The 15,584-nt window shown below is 36.8% G+C and overlaps 1 protein-coding gene across 1 annotated transcript in view; it reads left to right on the plus strand.

Moving 5' to 3' along the window:
- CDH8 (cadherin 8) overlaps window positions 1–15,584 on the plus strand; it is a 367,872-nt gene that overhangs the window by 241,798 nt on the left and 110,490 nt on the right. Inside the window, exon 8 of the mRNA XM_007448016.1 lies at window positions 8,310–8,446. Coding sequence (XP_007448078.1) covers window positions 8,310–8,446 — 137 coding nt within the window. The remainder of the gene's footprint in view (window positions 1–8,309; window positions 8,447–15,584) is intronic.

Here is a 15,584-nt window from a genome sequence, read left to right on the forward strand (position 1 = left end):
GATGCTCTCCCTACATTTTCTGCCTGGAAAAGTGCTACTCATTTTTCCTGTCCCCAGACAGATGCTGCCTCCTCTTGGTGTCATCTCTGACCACACCTTCCCTTTCGCAGGCACATCTGGGGACCCTTACTCACTGCAATGTAAGCATTACTTTATTACAGAGCTTGCTACTTTTCATTGTAAATAATGAGAAAGTCATAGCCAGTGTGTCTGAGAGAGGAGGCTTTGTTCAAGCATTAAGCATCATACTTGACCAAAAGAAGCAGTCACTAAGCCTTTATTGAAATTAAATAAAGATTAAAATTTTACATTTAATCTCTTAAATGTAAAACTGCATTCAATTTTTTCATATTTTTGCCATCATATCATATTTAGAGTTCTCAATCATGAATGATTATTTTGATGACTCAGGGAGAAAATTAGAATTTCTCCAAAGATATTATGTAAATATTAAAGAATTAATCATGAATCAAATTTTATCTGGGACTCACTGTAGAAAAATGTATTTTCCGTTCTGCGGCTGCAGAAATTTACACATGAGATTCTGGCTTTATGATGCTATCTTTTCAAGGCATGAGTGGAACAAACTATAAAACAAAACACATACTCAGAAAATGGGATGTTATTTGAACCAACAGATTTGGAATCTGAGATTTCTCTATACGACCCTAAATAAATTAAAGTATCTGAGGATGGCTGTGGTGGATGAATCTGTTTCATCCTTTGGGTGAAAACAGCAGGTCATATTACAGCATTACGTCTCTCCACATGGATACCAAATAGCAGAATCTTTCAAATATTTTGTTATTGTTGTTTAAAAATACCTAGATATTTGGCAGAGTATCTTCTACAAATAATGATAACTATTCCATGTAAAGCCACTTTTAAAAAGCAAAAGGAAATTTACAGTGCATTACCTAATTTGGGATTTACCTTAAACTTTAAAAGAAGGCAATCTTATTGTTCTCATTTTTCAGTTGAAGAAACTAAGGATGGATGTATAAATTGGCCTAGCAGAGAAGTCAGGAATAAAAGGGTCTTTCTCTTGAAAAATCACCAGGGGCTTCACAAATATTGTGTTAGAAATAATATAGTCCAGAATAACTTTTTAAAAAGAAACTTGTTATTTATCTTTACCCGATTATTAAGATAATCAGTGTATCTACTGTGTACACTCCAGACTTTAATCTGCACCCTTCCAATGTGGCACCGAAGTCATTGGGAGTGAAAAAGACTCCTTGATAATGGGAGCTTGGTTCTGAAAATCCTTAAAATATTCTTGATATTAGAACATCACAGTCTGATGTTCCTTATTGCAAACAAGAAACAGAAATTCAGCAGGGACAGAGGGTCTCTGTAGGTACATAGTATGGGGGTGAGATTGGAAAGAGGGACTAGGAGATGCTTTAAATGAATAAATGAATGAATGAATATCTAAGTACATATAATATTTGTATGCTGACAGTAAAATCTGTCTTATGTACACACACATACATACAAGAGAAGGGATTTTGTGCCAAATGTTGGTATGAAATGTAAATAGTTGGGCTGTGATAATTGAGTAAACATATGACTCAGGTAAAAGTTGTAATTTAATATAAACAGTAGCAGCAATACAGAAAGGGTGCTATTTTCCAACACAGTAATATCCAGTTGTCCATTCTGACCTACTCTCAACCACTGCACCAGTGACATCGTATGTTAACTTCTGACCTCTGCAAACTACTCTTGATTGAGTGAACTGGTGGCAAAGTTTGTGTTCATGGTCAGAGTGCAGTAGGTTAAATTAGATCTCCAAAGTGCTCAGCATCTAGGTAGGAAGTTCCTTGCATCCATAGCCTTACCTCCACCAAGTAAAATGATGAAGTCTTTAGGATTTATTTCTAAGACATACTACCGTAGGTTAGAGGAACACTAGCGTTGAAGAAAACCAGGATATTTGTTGGAATAAAATGGGAAAGTTTAAATAGGGCATCTTTGAATATTGGTTATCAAGGGTGATGCAGTTTCTAAAACATATCCATTGTTTTAGAATAAGAATGTCTATTTCCAAAACGTCCATCATTAGAGTTGACGTTAACATGACCCAAGGGGCCTGTTTTTCAAATACCACTCCACACTGTGTTAATAAGAAGTTTCTTCTTATTGTGGCAGGAAGATGACTCTCCAAAGTATATTCTACTCTTTTCCAATGAGGTCTTTTGTCTAATGCATCTTAAGTAAATCTGCAAAGGAACAGCAAATCCAACAGATGCATATTTAAGAAATTAGAATGGAGACTTCAATACTGGAGATACAAATCCTATGACTTTTTTTTAAATGTAGAATTAACTTTTTTTTAATATATTTTTATTTATTATTTATTTATTTATTTATGGCTGCTGCGTTGGGTCTTTGTTGCTGTGCGTGGGCTCTCTCTAGTTGCGGCGAGCGGGGGCTACTCTTTGTTGCAGTGTACGGGCTTCTCATTGCGGTAGCTTCTCTTATTGCAGAACACGGGCTCTAGGCGTGTGGGCTACAGTAGTTGTGGCACATGGGCTTCAGTAGTTGTGGCTTATAGGCTCAGTAGATGTGGTGCACGGGCTTAGTTGCTCCGTGGCATGTGGGATCTTCCCGGACCAGGGTTTGAACCCACGTCCCCTGCATTGGCAGGCGGATTCTTAACCACTGCGCCAGCAGGGTAGCCCCCTATGACTTTTAAGATATAAATTAGAAGACATTGAAATTTTCAGTAGATATAGTAGGAACCAAATTCATTCTTTATTCTTTTTTGTTTTACTTTCTTATCCCGTCTACTCTTTTTTCTCATATTTCTTTACCACCATGTTTCACACATAATAACAAGCCATGCTCAGTAAATGTTTGTGCATCTTTCCTATTGTGAGCTGTTGAGTAACTGCAGTACAAAATTCCATCTAATGTGATGTTATGATATGTAAATCAAACAATCTCTTCCTGTCTTTAAAGAGCAAAAGTCCAGCAAATGTTTACCTGTAGAATAATAGGAGGGACAACCTTAAGGAAGAAGATCTGTGAAGACTCGGGCCAGGTCCACAAGGCTCCTTGTGGATGAGTGTTGAGAGAGGAAACCCAGAACAGACTCTCATCTCTTCAGCTCAGAGTCTATGCTCTATGAAGCAGATATTTTGGTAGCAGATATTTTGAAAAGGGTGATGACTGGTATAGACAAACACTACAAATAATTTTGGAACATTTTTCTAGTGTCACTTGGGAAACTACTGAAGGATGTGAATGGTTGTTTTTATTTATATCTTTCTATTTCTAGTTATTCATTTTCACAGTCATTCTGAGTTTGAAGACGACTATTAATTAACCAATTAATTTATTGTATCTGAGTCATGTATCAACTCATTTACTGCAAAGAACCATGCTGTGAAATAGATACTTTCTCCAATTTATAGATGGGCCTATGAGATTATGACTAGTTACATTGTTTTAATGAGATCCCACAGGTGAGATGATACTGAAGGTTTTCTGGTTTCTCTGTTTCTTGCACTCTGTCTGTTGCTATTCAGATAGACGCTAGGAATCCCAGAAAACAGAGTGAATGGCTTAGTGTCTACTTCTGGGACATCTATGCAAAATCATGACATCTGGAGAACTTGCTTGGTACACTGGATTCTAAAATTTAAGTTGGTACTTCAGTTTGCTATTTTTAACCCACTCTGCTTTTCTTTGAAATTATTCTCTGTCAGTTGGCTTTTAAGGAAAGAGCCTATATCGAGTCTTGTTATTGAGTATTGACTTTTATTGCTAGTGATGTGGCTATGTCACACAGTGGAATGAGGAGGAGTGGGGAGAAATTGAGATAGTGGAGTGGATGGTGGCAGCTTAGAGGGCCAGAGGAAAGCAACTTGAATCTTTGCAGCTAGTGATGGAGTGGTGTAGCTATCGGTGGGGAGCACGGATCTTCTGAGAACATTCCTAAAAATGGCATGTTGGGGTGCAGTTTTTTAAAATATGGGTAATCTTTATGTAATTCATTTCAAACATATAAAAATGTAATTAATTTTAACTATGACAACAAATGCTCATATAGTATTCAATATGAATACAAAAGTGAGTGTGTCCAGTAATGCTTTGAACTTGAATGGTCAGTTTATGGGATGAAGATTTTGGTCCGAAAAGTTGGTAGAAAAATGAACACTAGAATGGTGCTAGAGGTGCAGGTAGGAGCCTCCCCACATGCTCCATCTCCTCAGCTTTATTTTATCACTTAAAGTGATATCCTCCTTGTGTTTGCTTCCACTGATATGAGAACCCATATGAACTGTTTAGGGACAAAGAAGCAGGAGTAAAAGGAATGCTGGCTTACCACTGAAGAGGGGCCTGGGAATTGTCAGTAGAAACCTATTGTTTCCAGATAAGTAATGACAACATTAAAAATTTTCAATAGATATTTCCTGAGCACTTATTACATGCCAGGCACTGCAGTAAGTGCTTTATAGGTATTACCTTGTTTAAATCTCACAAAATATATTATAATTCCCATTTTACAGATTAGGTAACAAAGGTACAGAGAGATTAATAACACAACTAAGTAACACCTGTGTAAGAGTGATTTTTCTTTTATTCATTCTACAAGAAACCAAGGAGAGAAGGATGCAAGAAAGAAAAAGACATCTAGCACTGTGCTTGGTATATGTTTGGTGTCTAATGCATGCTTATTGACTATGTTAAGTCTGGATTTTTGAACAGTTTAGCAAAGGCTCTTGGCAGCCTTTACTATAAAGTCTTATGCAATAAAATGTGTGAAATGTCTACAGAGGGAGCAAGAGGCTTCTTGAAGTAGTTGAGGTAGACTTTAAACTGAATTTTAAACTAACTCATAGTTTTCCCCAAGTTCCTCCCATTGTGTAATATCGTAATATTATGACATTCTTACCTCTGATCTTACTAAAGGGTTGTGTTTATAGCCTATTTTATAAATTCTTTTGACTCGCCCCATAAAGTCTGTCATGAACTGGATCTTTAAAAAATGAGAAAAATATCCCTGCCTCTGTTAGAGTGATGGGAGTTAAATAACCCCCAAATGTTTTTCCACGTTTTTGCTATTTATAAACTATTAAGAAAGGGGCCTTCTCCACCACCTTCCAAGTAGGGAAGTTTATAAAGTTTCATTTAATGGGACATGATGATTATGGTGATTTGATGATGATGATGATGAACATATCTTCAGCACCTATTTAAGCACCAGAGACTCATTTATGCTTTATTTTTAATCTTCACAACCAGACCTGGAATCTGAGTACTTCATGTTTGACCAGTGAAGAAACTGAGGCTCAATGAATTTGTTAATTATCCCAGAAACAGCAATGTATAGAGATATAATTTATTCCAAATTTGAGGTCTGCATGATACAGGTTTTTAAAAAATTTTTTTTGATGTGGATCATTTTTAAAGCCTTTATTGAGTTTGTTACAGTATTGCTTTTGTTTTATTTTCTCAGCTGTGAGGCGTGTGGGATCTTAGCTCCCTGACCAGGGATCGAACCCACACCCCCTGCATTGGAAGGTGAAGTCTTAACCACTGGACCACGAGGGAAGTCCCTGCATAATATAGTTTTAAATAAGGGATTAAACAAACAGCTTTTTTTTTTTTAAATACCAACTTCCAAAACCCTGTCATTGTTCCCAGTGCTGCTTCTAGGCCAGAAGTTTTAGGCATTTACTGGACAGCAATCAAATAGCCATGGAGTGTGTTTCAGATTTGGGATTCATGGCTATCAGTGATTAGACTGATTTTCATTTACTGTGGCCTCTGGGAAACTGGTAGATGCATGAGTGTGTGAAATATCAGCAGTGAGATAATAAAATTACTAGAACCCAGCAATGCCTGCAAAGTTTATTTATGAATATGATGCAGATAGTGATAATTAATCCTCTGGACATTCCTTAGCTCTTTTAAGAGACAGAGTGTTCATGATATCTGGAGCAAAACCCATGTCTTTTTAGTTATTTTACAGTTCAACTTGGAGCTTCATTGGTCTAATCAACAATCACTGTTCCCCAAGAAAAGGGTTTTTAGTCTTTTTTTTCCCATAATACAACAACAGATTGAAATGTTTTGCAATGAACACTTACTTCCTCATTCTCAGGATTATTTTGCAAGCAGTTAATTCAGATATGCCTCTGGGTTCTTAAATCCTTTCTGAATTTCTCTAATCGTCCTGGGGGTTAGGCATGGGGTTGGTTTGTAAATTCCAGGTGTATAGATGCAGGTCAGTGTCTTAGTTTTCTTTATATCTAAGTCTTTACTGTACCAGGAACTATAATTTCATGGTACATGTTTTTACCAAGTAATTCAGCAATAAGCTATTGTCAATAAAATTAATTGTTTTTTAATATTATTCCAAAATGTTCAGTGATGCTTGTGTTTGGTGGGGAAGATTCACAGAAATGCCTTTTTTCTTGGCATTTGCATCTGGTATAAGCGATATAAATATCCTTTCTAATGAAAAAGAAATAGCTAAAAGGAGGAAGGAGTTATCCATATCCCTATATGTCTGTCTATCTACCTATCATCTATCTACCCATCCACTTATCCATCCTTCTTTATAGGTAGATATAGATACAAATAAGAGACTGACTTATGCTTTATTTTTAATCTTCACAACCAGACAAATAAGTAGATACACATAAATAAGTAGATATACATAAAATACATATATATGTTTGCAATGAAATCCACTAAAATAGTAACACTAAACCTACAGACAGAACACTATGGGAAATTTATTTTTTTCTCATTTTGTTATAATAACATAGTCTTATTCTTAATGATAGAATAAATGTCCATAAAAGCCATGTAAAAAAATAAAATATGCTAAGCTCCAAATAGCCATGGACCATGTTTCATATTTAGCATTAACGGGTACCAATAAATCGATTTCATGTGCACTTCTTAGGAGGTCACCTCAACCATGAAGGTTTTCTTCAGTCCTTCCTCCTAGATGGGATTGTACATGGCCTTGGTCTTAGTTTGTCCTTCTACAGATATGGAATAACATAGACTGGGTGGATTAAACAACAAAAATGTATTTCTCACAGTTCTAGAGGCTGGGAAGTCCAGGATTAAGGCACCAGCAGATCCAGTGTATGGTGAGGGCACATTTTCTGGTTTACAAATGGTTCTCTTCTTGTATCCTCATTGGCAGAGAGCAGGGAGAGAGCCTATGTCCCCTTCTTCTTTTTTTAATGAGGTCATTAATCCCATCAGGAGGGCCCTACTCTAATGACCTATTCTAACCCTAACTACCTCCTAAAGGCCTTACTTCCAAACACCATCACATTAGGAGTTAGCATTTTAACATATAAATTTTGGGGGAGACACAAACATTTAGTCTACAGTATCCTTCTTTGAGCCTCTGTTCCATCCTGTTTTAGTTTATTTCACTGCTTATTTATAGACCGATATTTCTAATTATGCCTTGTGTTCCTTAAGACATATAGCTTTTTATATTTGGCATTCCATTGCCAAAGCTCAGATACTGGTGTATAAAAAGGATATTAATGTTGTGAAAAAATAATTCCTGTATGATCTTGATACTTAGTGTTCCCGAGAAGCACTTGGCCATAGACACAAAGCTTCTTAATGTTGTCTTATTTGGAAGAGTTTTCTCAACAGAGAACCTACTAACCTGCCCATTTAAAGTTGTAAATTTCATGAAATTGTGTGTTGTAAATCTGCCAAAATATCTATTCCAATTTAAAAAATTTTACTAGAGAATCAGTAAACATCTGATTTCTACGGACAGAGACAAATAGGAGACTAAATATATATTTTACTTAAAATGAAAACAAAACAAACCAACAGCAGCAACAACAGTAACACATACTGTGTAATCAAATGCAAGTTTTACACAAACACACATTTCCTTTGAACGGCCATAAATAACTTGCTGGCTAGCGCCATCCTGCTTTGGGCTTGGGTTCATTGTTTTATATGGTATTTTGTGGCAACTGCTAATTATCATAAGCTGTCCAATAAATGGGATGGATTGTCCAATTAACTCTTCATCAGCATCCATTTTTGAAGATGTTACCTATTGAAACCGATGGCAGTTTATGACCTCCATGTTGCATTTGTAGCTAATTACTCCTTAGACAATAATTATTAAGTTTCTTATGCTGCATTCAGTCATTTTGTTTTACAAATTATGATGCCATTGTGTTTCCCAATGCATTTGACTTCACAACTATGGCTCTCTAAGGATTACTAAAGGTCTGCTGTGGAATGTATGGATCATAGAAACATTGAAGTAGATTACAAATGTATCTGTTTTGTAGGTTTTCCATCGACCGGCACACCGACCTGGAGAGACAATTCAACGTTAATGCAGATGATGGGAAGATAACGCTTGCAACACCGCTTGACAGGGAATTAAGCGTGTGGCACAACATAACAATCATTGCTACTGAAATCAGTAAGTGCCTGGGTTTGTTAATTTCTTCCTTATGTGGCTGAGTTCAGTTTATGCCTAGGGATCATATGACAAGTGGTCCCAGTTTCTATTAGATATTTTGGCATTGGAACTTATTTTATTGTTCCCGAGGAGCCTTTGAATGCATCATCTCAACATGAAATAACTTACACTGTGGTAAATGATCAAAAAGTTGCAGTATATGTGGGAAGGAAACATTCTTCTATCCAAGTATTCTGATATCTATATCCATTGTTCGGCCAACAAAAACAATGTTTTGCATATTAAATATGGGGAAAGATTTAGTGTAAAAGGGTAGGTAAAAAAAATAGAATTCAAGAACGATATAACATAATTTAAGTGGACCCTAACATATATATTATATTCGATATAGAAACTGTTACATAGTTAAACTATGCATATATACATACATATATACATGCAGAAAATACAGAAAGAAAAGTTCCACTGTCAATACATATCATTTTGGGGAGAAGAGATAACAGATGATTTTTTGTTTTTGTTTTTTAGAATTAATATGTCTTACACAGTAATCATGGACTATTTATTTATTTATTTATTTATTTATTTAACATCTTTATTGGAGTATAATTGCTTTACAATGGTGTGTTAGTTTCTGCTTTATAACAAAATGAATCAGTTATACATATACATATGTTCCCATATCTCTTCCCTCCTGCATCTCCCTCCCTCCCACCCTCCCTATCCCACCCCTCCAGGCGGTCACAAAGCACTGAGCTGATCTCCCTGTGCTATGTGGCTGCTTCCCACTAGCTATCTACCTTAGGTTCGGTAGTGTATATATGTCCATGCCACTCTCTCGCTTTGTCCCAGCTTACCCTTCCCGCTCCCCACATCCTCAAGTCCATTCTCAAGTAAGTCTGTGTCTTTATTCCTGTTTCACCCCTAGGTTCTTCATGACATTTTTTTCCTTAAATTCCATATATATGTGTTAGCATACGGTACTTGTGTCTCTCTTTCTGACTGACTTCACTCTGTATGACAGACTCTAGGTCTATCCACCTCATTACAAATAGCTCAATTTCATTTCTTTTTATGGCTGAGTAATATTCCATTGTATATATGTGCCACATCTTCTTTATCCATTCATCCGATGATGGACACTTAGGTTGTTTCCATCTCCGGGCTATTGTAAATAGAGCTGCAATGAACATTGCAAATATTTTCTCCCATTCTGAGGGTTGTCTTTTGGTCTTGTTTATGGTTTCCTTTGCTGTGCAAAAGCTTTGAAGTTTCATTAGGTCCCATTTGTTTATTTTTGTTTTTATTTCCATTTCTCTAGGAGGTGGGTCACAAAGGATCTTGCTGTGATTTATGTCATAGAGTGTTCTGCCTATGTTTTCCTCTAAGAGTTTGATAGTTTCTGGCCTTACATTTAGGTCTTTAATCCATTTTGAGCTTATTTTTGTGTATGGTGTTAGGGAGTGATCTAATCTCATACTTTTACATGTACCTGTCCAGTTTTCCCAGCACCACTTATTGAAGAGGCTGTCCTTTCTCCACTGTACATTCCTGCCTCCTTTATCAAAGATAAGGTGACCATATACGCGTGGGTTTATCTCTGGTCTTTCTATCCTGTTCCATTGATCTATCTTTCTGTTTTTGTGCCAGTACCGTACTGTCTTGATTACTGTAGCTTTGTAGTGTAGTCTGAAGTCAGAAAGCCTGATTCCTCCAGCTCCGTTTTTTGTTCTCAAGATTGCTTTGGCTATTCGGGGTCTTTTGTGTTTCCATACAAATTGTGCAATTTTTTGTTCTAGTTCTGTGAAAAATGCCATTGGTAGTTTGATAGGGGTTGCATTGCATCTGTAGATTGCTTTGGGTAGTAGAGTCATTTTCACAATGTTGATTCTTCCAATCCAAGAACAGTCATGGACTATTTAAAATTATATCTTCAACATAAAATTTTTCATAAATTACACGTGAAAACGTAACCTGTTTTTCAGAGGAGGGTCTAGGGTTGTTAAAATAACACGTTAGTCTTTCTGCGAATTTTTAATGAGCACAGCTTCTTTGATTACACTTAATGACACTATAATAGAGTCTCTAAACAATAGCTGTATGGTAAAATTTAGTGCTATTCTGTCTATGAGAACTCACACTCTGTCTCACCAGTTTTTTTTATTATACAGAACATGAAAAGGGGGTGTGATATTCATTTTCTTTCCAAGCAAAAGACATTCTGCATATTACCTGACTTTATTTTTCCATAAAGGAGCTGATGAGGACTTCACAGTTTACACAGTTCAAGGGAGACATTACATTCTTGAGGGAATTAGGGTAGAAGGAATCTGAATAAGGAAATAAAAACTCACAATAAGAAAGATTCATGGGCATACATATGTAAAGGACATCAGCCCTAAGATCTGCTCTATGCTCTCTCTAAAATCTGCTCTGGTTTCACAGCTAATGTCACTGAGATATGTTGATAAATTTGTAAGAGGAAGAGTAATCTAGACCTTCATGAAGGGCATGGTTTTTCCTTGTTCTGAGATGTGGGGTAACGTCTTCCATGGAGTCTTACTAAAAACAAAAGAAAACAAAACACAACCACGGTGTGAAAAAGTGACGATTCAAGAGTGAAGAATGTTTCTTTTGGCAACTCAGAGCGGGCAAAGAACCTGCTTGATATGGAATGAAAAAAGAGCTTTGGAAACTTCAGTGTTTTTCCTTATGAGAAGTACCATTTTCTTCTCCAGTATGTGACTCTGGCAATAGTTTTCCCTTGTAACATTAAGGGATAAAGGAAACAAAGCATCCCATTTGGTGGCTTTGGTTTATTAGAAGTCTTAACCCCATCTAGATATGAAATTTTTACAATTTACAGTGTTGAAGCTGCATATCACCTTAAGCCTCTGAGAAAAACTGTATCTATTTAGATTAGTTTGAGGCTATATAAAAACGCTCTAAAGGACCATGGTTTTCTTTAAAGTATGTAGGCAATAATTACTTTTAAAAGAATTTTCTCATATATTGAATATAAAAACCTACTTGAGTTCGCCTTAATCTATGACACTTTTTTTATGAGATGGATGCCTTCACTTAAATATTCATCAAGGAGGCCCTAATTCTAAGAATCCAGGTACTCCATTGTAAAGAGTAAAAGGAAATGAATACACAGAATAGGTGGTTAGGAAATATTTCAGGGGCAATCCAGAAACAAAAGTCTAATTTGCAAGGAATCACAGACAAGTAAGGAAGACAGATACAAAAGCAGATGCTCTGGGATAATGAGCTGTTAATTCTAGGGTGACAAGGGTACCAAACCAAATAAGGGAAGACATTCATTTGTTCATTCACTCAATAATTATTTATGGAGTCTTCGGTACTTGCCAAGCACTGTTCGGTGAACAAAATAAGCAAAAACCGTGGGCCTCTTGAAGTTTTCCTTCTAATGGCACTTGGAAGCCCCTGCATATAAAAGTGTGAGTTGGAATCTGCTGATATATCTATAAGGAATGACAGAGAGGTGAGCAAGAAGGTGATGAGTATTGGGAATTACAAGCAGTTCCATGTTGATGGTGTGAAAAAAAAGTATGACCACAAACCTCCTTCAATGAACATATGATTGATTAAAAAATACTGAAACATAGATCAGATAAAGTTTTCTTCATAGCTTGACCGAAATCACTCAAGTATGTCCCAGATTCAAGGTTACAGTTAGCTCCATAGAGACCAAATAGGAAATGGTTCTGTCCACATGACAACCCTCAGGCTTTACTTTGAACCTTATAGAATTAAAAATATACAACCCAAACTTACATTATTCTGTTGACATCAGTGGGAGTTATCTCACCTTTTATTACATCCTTTTTAATGTTTTTTTTTTTTTACTCAGAGATTGAAAACTAAACTTTTTTTTTGACTTTTTGCATGTAACTTTCTTAAAACCAACAAGACTGAGAGTACAAAAGAGAACTTTAATTTTAGTCTGTAAAATATAAGCTGAGGTGGGCATAATTCTAGAAATTTAAATGTAAAATTAGGTTATCTTTTTTTTCTAAATCATGAAAGGAAGTTGAAATAAGATCACAGAGAACTTAAGAAATATTGGAATTACTATGAAAATGGCTTAGAAACTTGTTTTCACTTGGTTTTATTATTTAGCCCATCATGTAATGTTTATCTTCCAAAGCTGCAGACCATGTCTTGGAAAAAAATATTAAAGGGAGATTTATTGTATTTGGATGAGATGAATATTTAAAACTACCCAGGACAATAGAACCCCACAGGGGAAGGTTCTAATAAAGATAAAGAAATATTCATTCCAGGGAGAACAATTTAAAATTACTCTCAGATCACCATCTCTTCAGACAAAAGATTTAAACAAATGAAATTAAGCTAAAAATGGATTTTAGGAAAGTCCATCTGTTATCTCTTAATGAGAATGGAGATGTCATCCTTTATCCTCTTGTGTCAGATTCACTTAACCAAGGCTGAGATGCTTCAGTGTGTATATTTCCCAAGAATTTCAGTGGTAATAGATATAAGTTGCCATCACAATCAACAGGCACATCTCATTACATGATCTGGCAGTTAGATGCCCAAGTACTAACAAGAGATTAGGCTTGTATAGAGCATCTTTGCTAAGTAGTTCTGCTAGTAGCATCCCTTGAAACTATTTTGTATGGCTGCTGTGTACCATGGTGGTGAAGGCTTAAAGTAAGTTTAGCTAAACACTGAAAAAGTATTATGTAATCCCTATGGTGCATTTAACTCACATCAGTCTTTGAAAACAGGTACTATTACTGTATGCATTTTCCAGTCAAGGAATTTCAGACAGAGGTTAAGTAACTTGCCCAGAGTCTCTAAGAGAGCAAAGGGTGGAGACAAGATTGGTACCCTTTTTGCTTAACTGCAGATTACATGCTCTTAGATGCCTTCTTTGGGGGGAACCCTGTCCTATATCTTCTTTCCTTCCATCCTCCTGCTTAAATCGAGCTTCTGACACTGCCACATCATTTCCTGAAACAAGCGAATGAAATAGTTCTTCTGTGCAAAGCTGAAGGCTGGTGCAGGGACCAGAGTGCCATGGAGGAAAGAACAAGCCTGCATTTGCTCAGGCCCTCGTGTTCTAACGTTTATAACCCAGGGGAGGAACATTGCCTAATGGACAAAGCCAGCCTTTGGAACTGTTCAGACAGGAATTGTATTCGAGATCAGGAAACTGAGGAACATTTTAGGGGACAGCATTTTTCAGTGAAGTTCACAGAGAACTTGACATGACCAGCTGATCCCAGTCACCTGGGTTATTGTTCAAACCAGAGTTCTGGTGTTTGCCTAGGACCTATGGAATCAGAAACTCAAGGCAGCCATTCAAGAATCCACTTTTCGCAAGTTCTGCCACCTCCCCTCCACCCTCCCCATCAGATTCACATTATAATTTAATTATATTATAATTAATATAATTTTATATTATAAACATAATTATGATATTTTGAAGGAACGCAGAAAAAGATGACGTGTTCTTCTGTTTGTGTGTTTTGGTCTCTATTTTGTGTTATTCCTGTGGTGATAGGTGATATTTCACTGAGCTCAGGTTTGAGCTAAGGCTTGTCAGATGATGCACAAGATCCCTTTAGGTTGGGTAGTGTAGTAAGACCTACTTAAGAGAGAGACATGGGTAACAAGCTCGGCTGTCAGAGAGATAAAGGATATTGGAGGACAGTAAGGGAAAAATTTGCTTACAGTAGAGTCTCTGCAGGGGCATTTCAGAGGCACTGAATGCCCATTTTACAGTGTCCTTCCCAGAGAAAGTGGTGATGTGGGATGGAAAGTGGGGAATCCCGCTGACACTGTGTACCCGAGGGCTGGCAATTGGCATTTACAGAAAGCATACTACTATTGGTTACCTGAAAGTATTGTAAAGCAGGAAGCATATAATTTTGCCCATTAAATTAATCTCTGAGTTATTGATAATGCATTGCTCTAGCCCACTACAGTGGGCTGCACACAATATTGTCAATGAAGCTTTTCACTAATGATGGTTAGATCTCCCAGGGGACATACTAGTCTGATAGCACTTAAGGAATGTTTCTTCCTGACATAGGGCCCAGCTGCCGGAATAATTGCTTTGTCCAACCCAGGCTACTTAGGAAAAATACATCTTTATAGGGAGCTCGTTGTTTCGAGAAATTTTAGGTCCTGGAGTTGGATGGAGTTGGCCACATTTTGCCCATATAACCTTGGGCAAATTATTTCCTCTCTCTTGCTCTCAGTTTTCCCACCTGTGAAAGGGGAAAATCATAATTGTTCTTTTAAATTTAGCTTGTAGTAAGAACTGAATTAAAAGTGATGGTACTATACCTTTTAGCTTAAAATCTATCTATAATCTTTAGTAATTGATGAATAAATCACATATGTTCTTGTTAATACAGCCCTAACCTGAGGCTTTGAATAACAGCTTAATTTTAAATTATTTATTTGGTTTATTTTTTCTTTTACCCCTTCTCCCCATAACAACAAAATTGGTAGTCGTGACTTGTGTGTTACTGCTGGGTGCAGTTGTGTTTCTTCACTGCACAGCCAATATGTTCACTGACCTTCCTCTTGTCCCTGGTTCGGGCATGGTGGATTGACCTGTGCCTAAATAAAAATCCTCGAAATGAAGCAGGCATGGAGAGGCTGATTGAATTAAGGACTTCAGATTTTATATCAAGATCTCGTTCAAAATATGCAGTGTCTCTGTCTATTGCCTGTGGCATAATCAGGACTAGAGTTTCTTTAAGATCAATATCATTCCCTTGAATAGAACTGAGTGGAAGCAGATGGAGAGAAGCTGTTGTTCAGTAACTTTCACAGAAGGGAAAGGATGATGAAAGTCTGAGGTGAACAGTAAAATTCAGGGGCAGGAGTGGTTAAGGGCTCCCAAATATCAGAGAAGCTGTAGCACTAGGGCTGACTGTCTGGGAATACAGGCACCTGGCAAGTTCCTAGCAAGACCCCCTACCTCAGACAAGCATGCAGGTGCTATAAGGTAGAGATCAGTATTCTTAACAATAGAGATTATAATGAAGGGAAGTGGAAATAAATTATGGGAAAGTGAAGGGGAAGCTACAGTTTCCTGGGAAAGAGATCAGCATACAAAATAAGATTTCCC

Source organism: Lipotes vexillifer, unplaced genomic scaffold (genome assembly GCF_000442215.2).
Source record: "Lipotes vexillifer unplaced genomic scaffold, Lipotes_vexillifer_v1.1 scaffold827, whole genome shotgun sequence".
Lineage (NCBI taxonomy): Eukaryota > Metazoa > Chordata > Mammalia > Artiodactyla > Lipotidae > Lipotes > Lipotes vexillifer.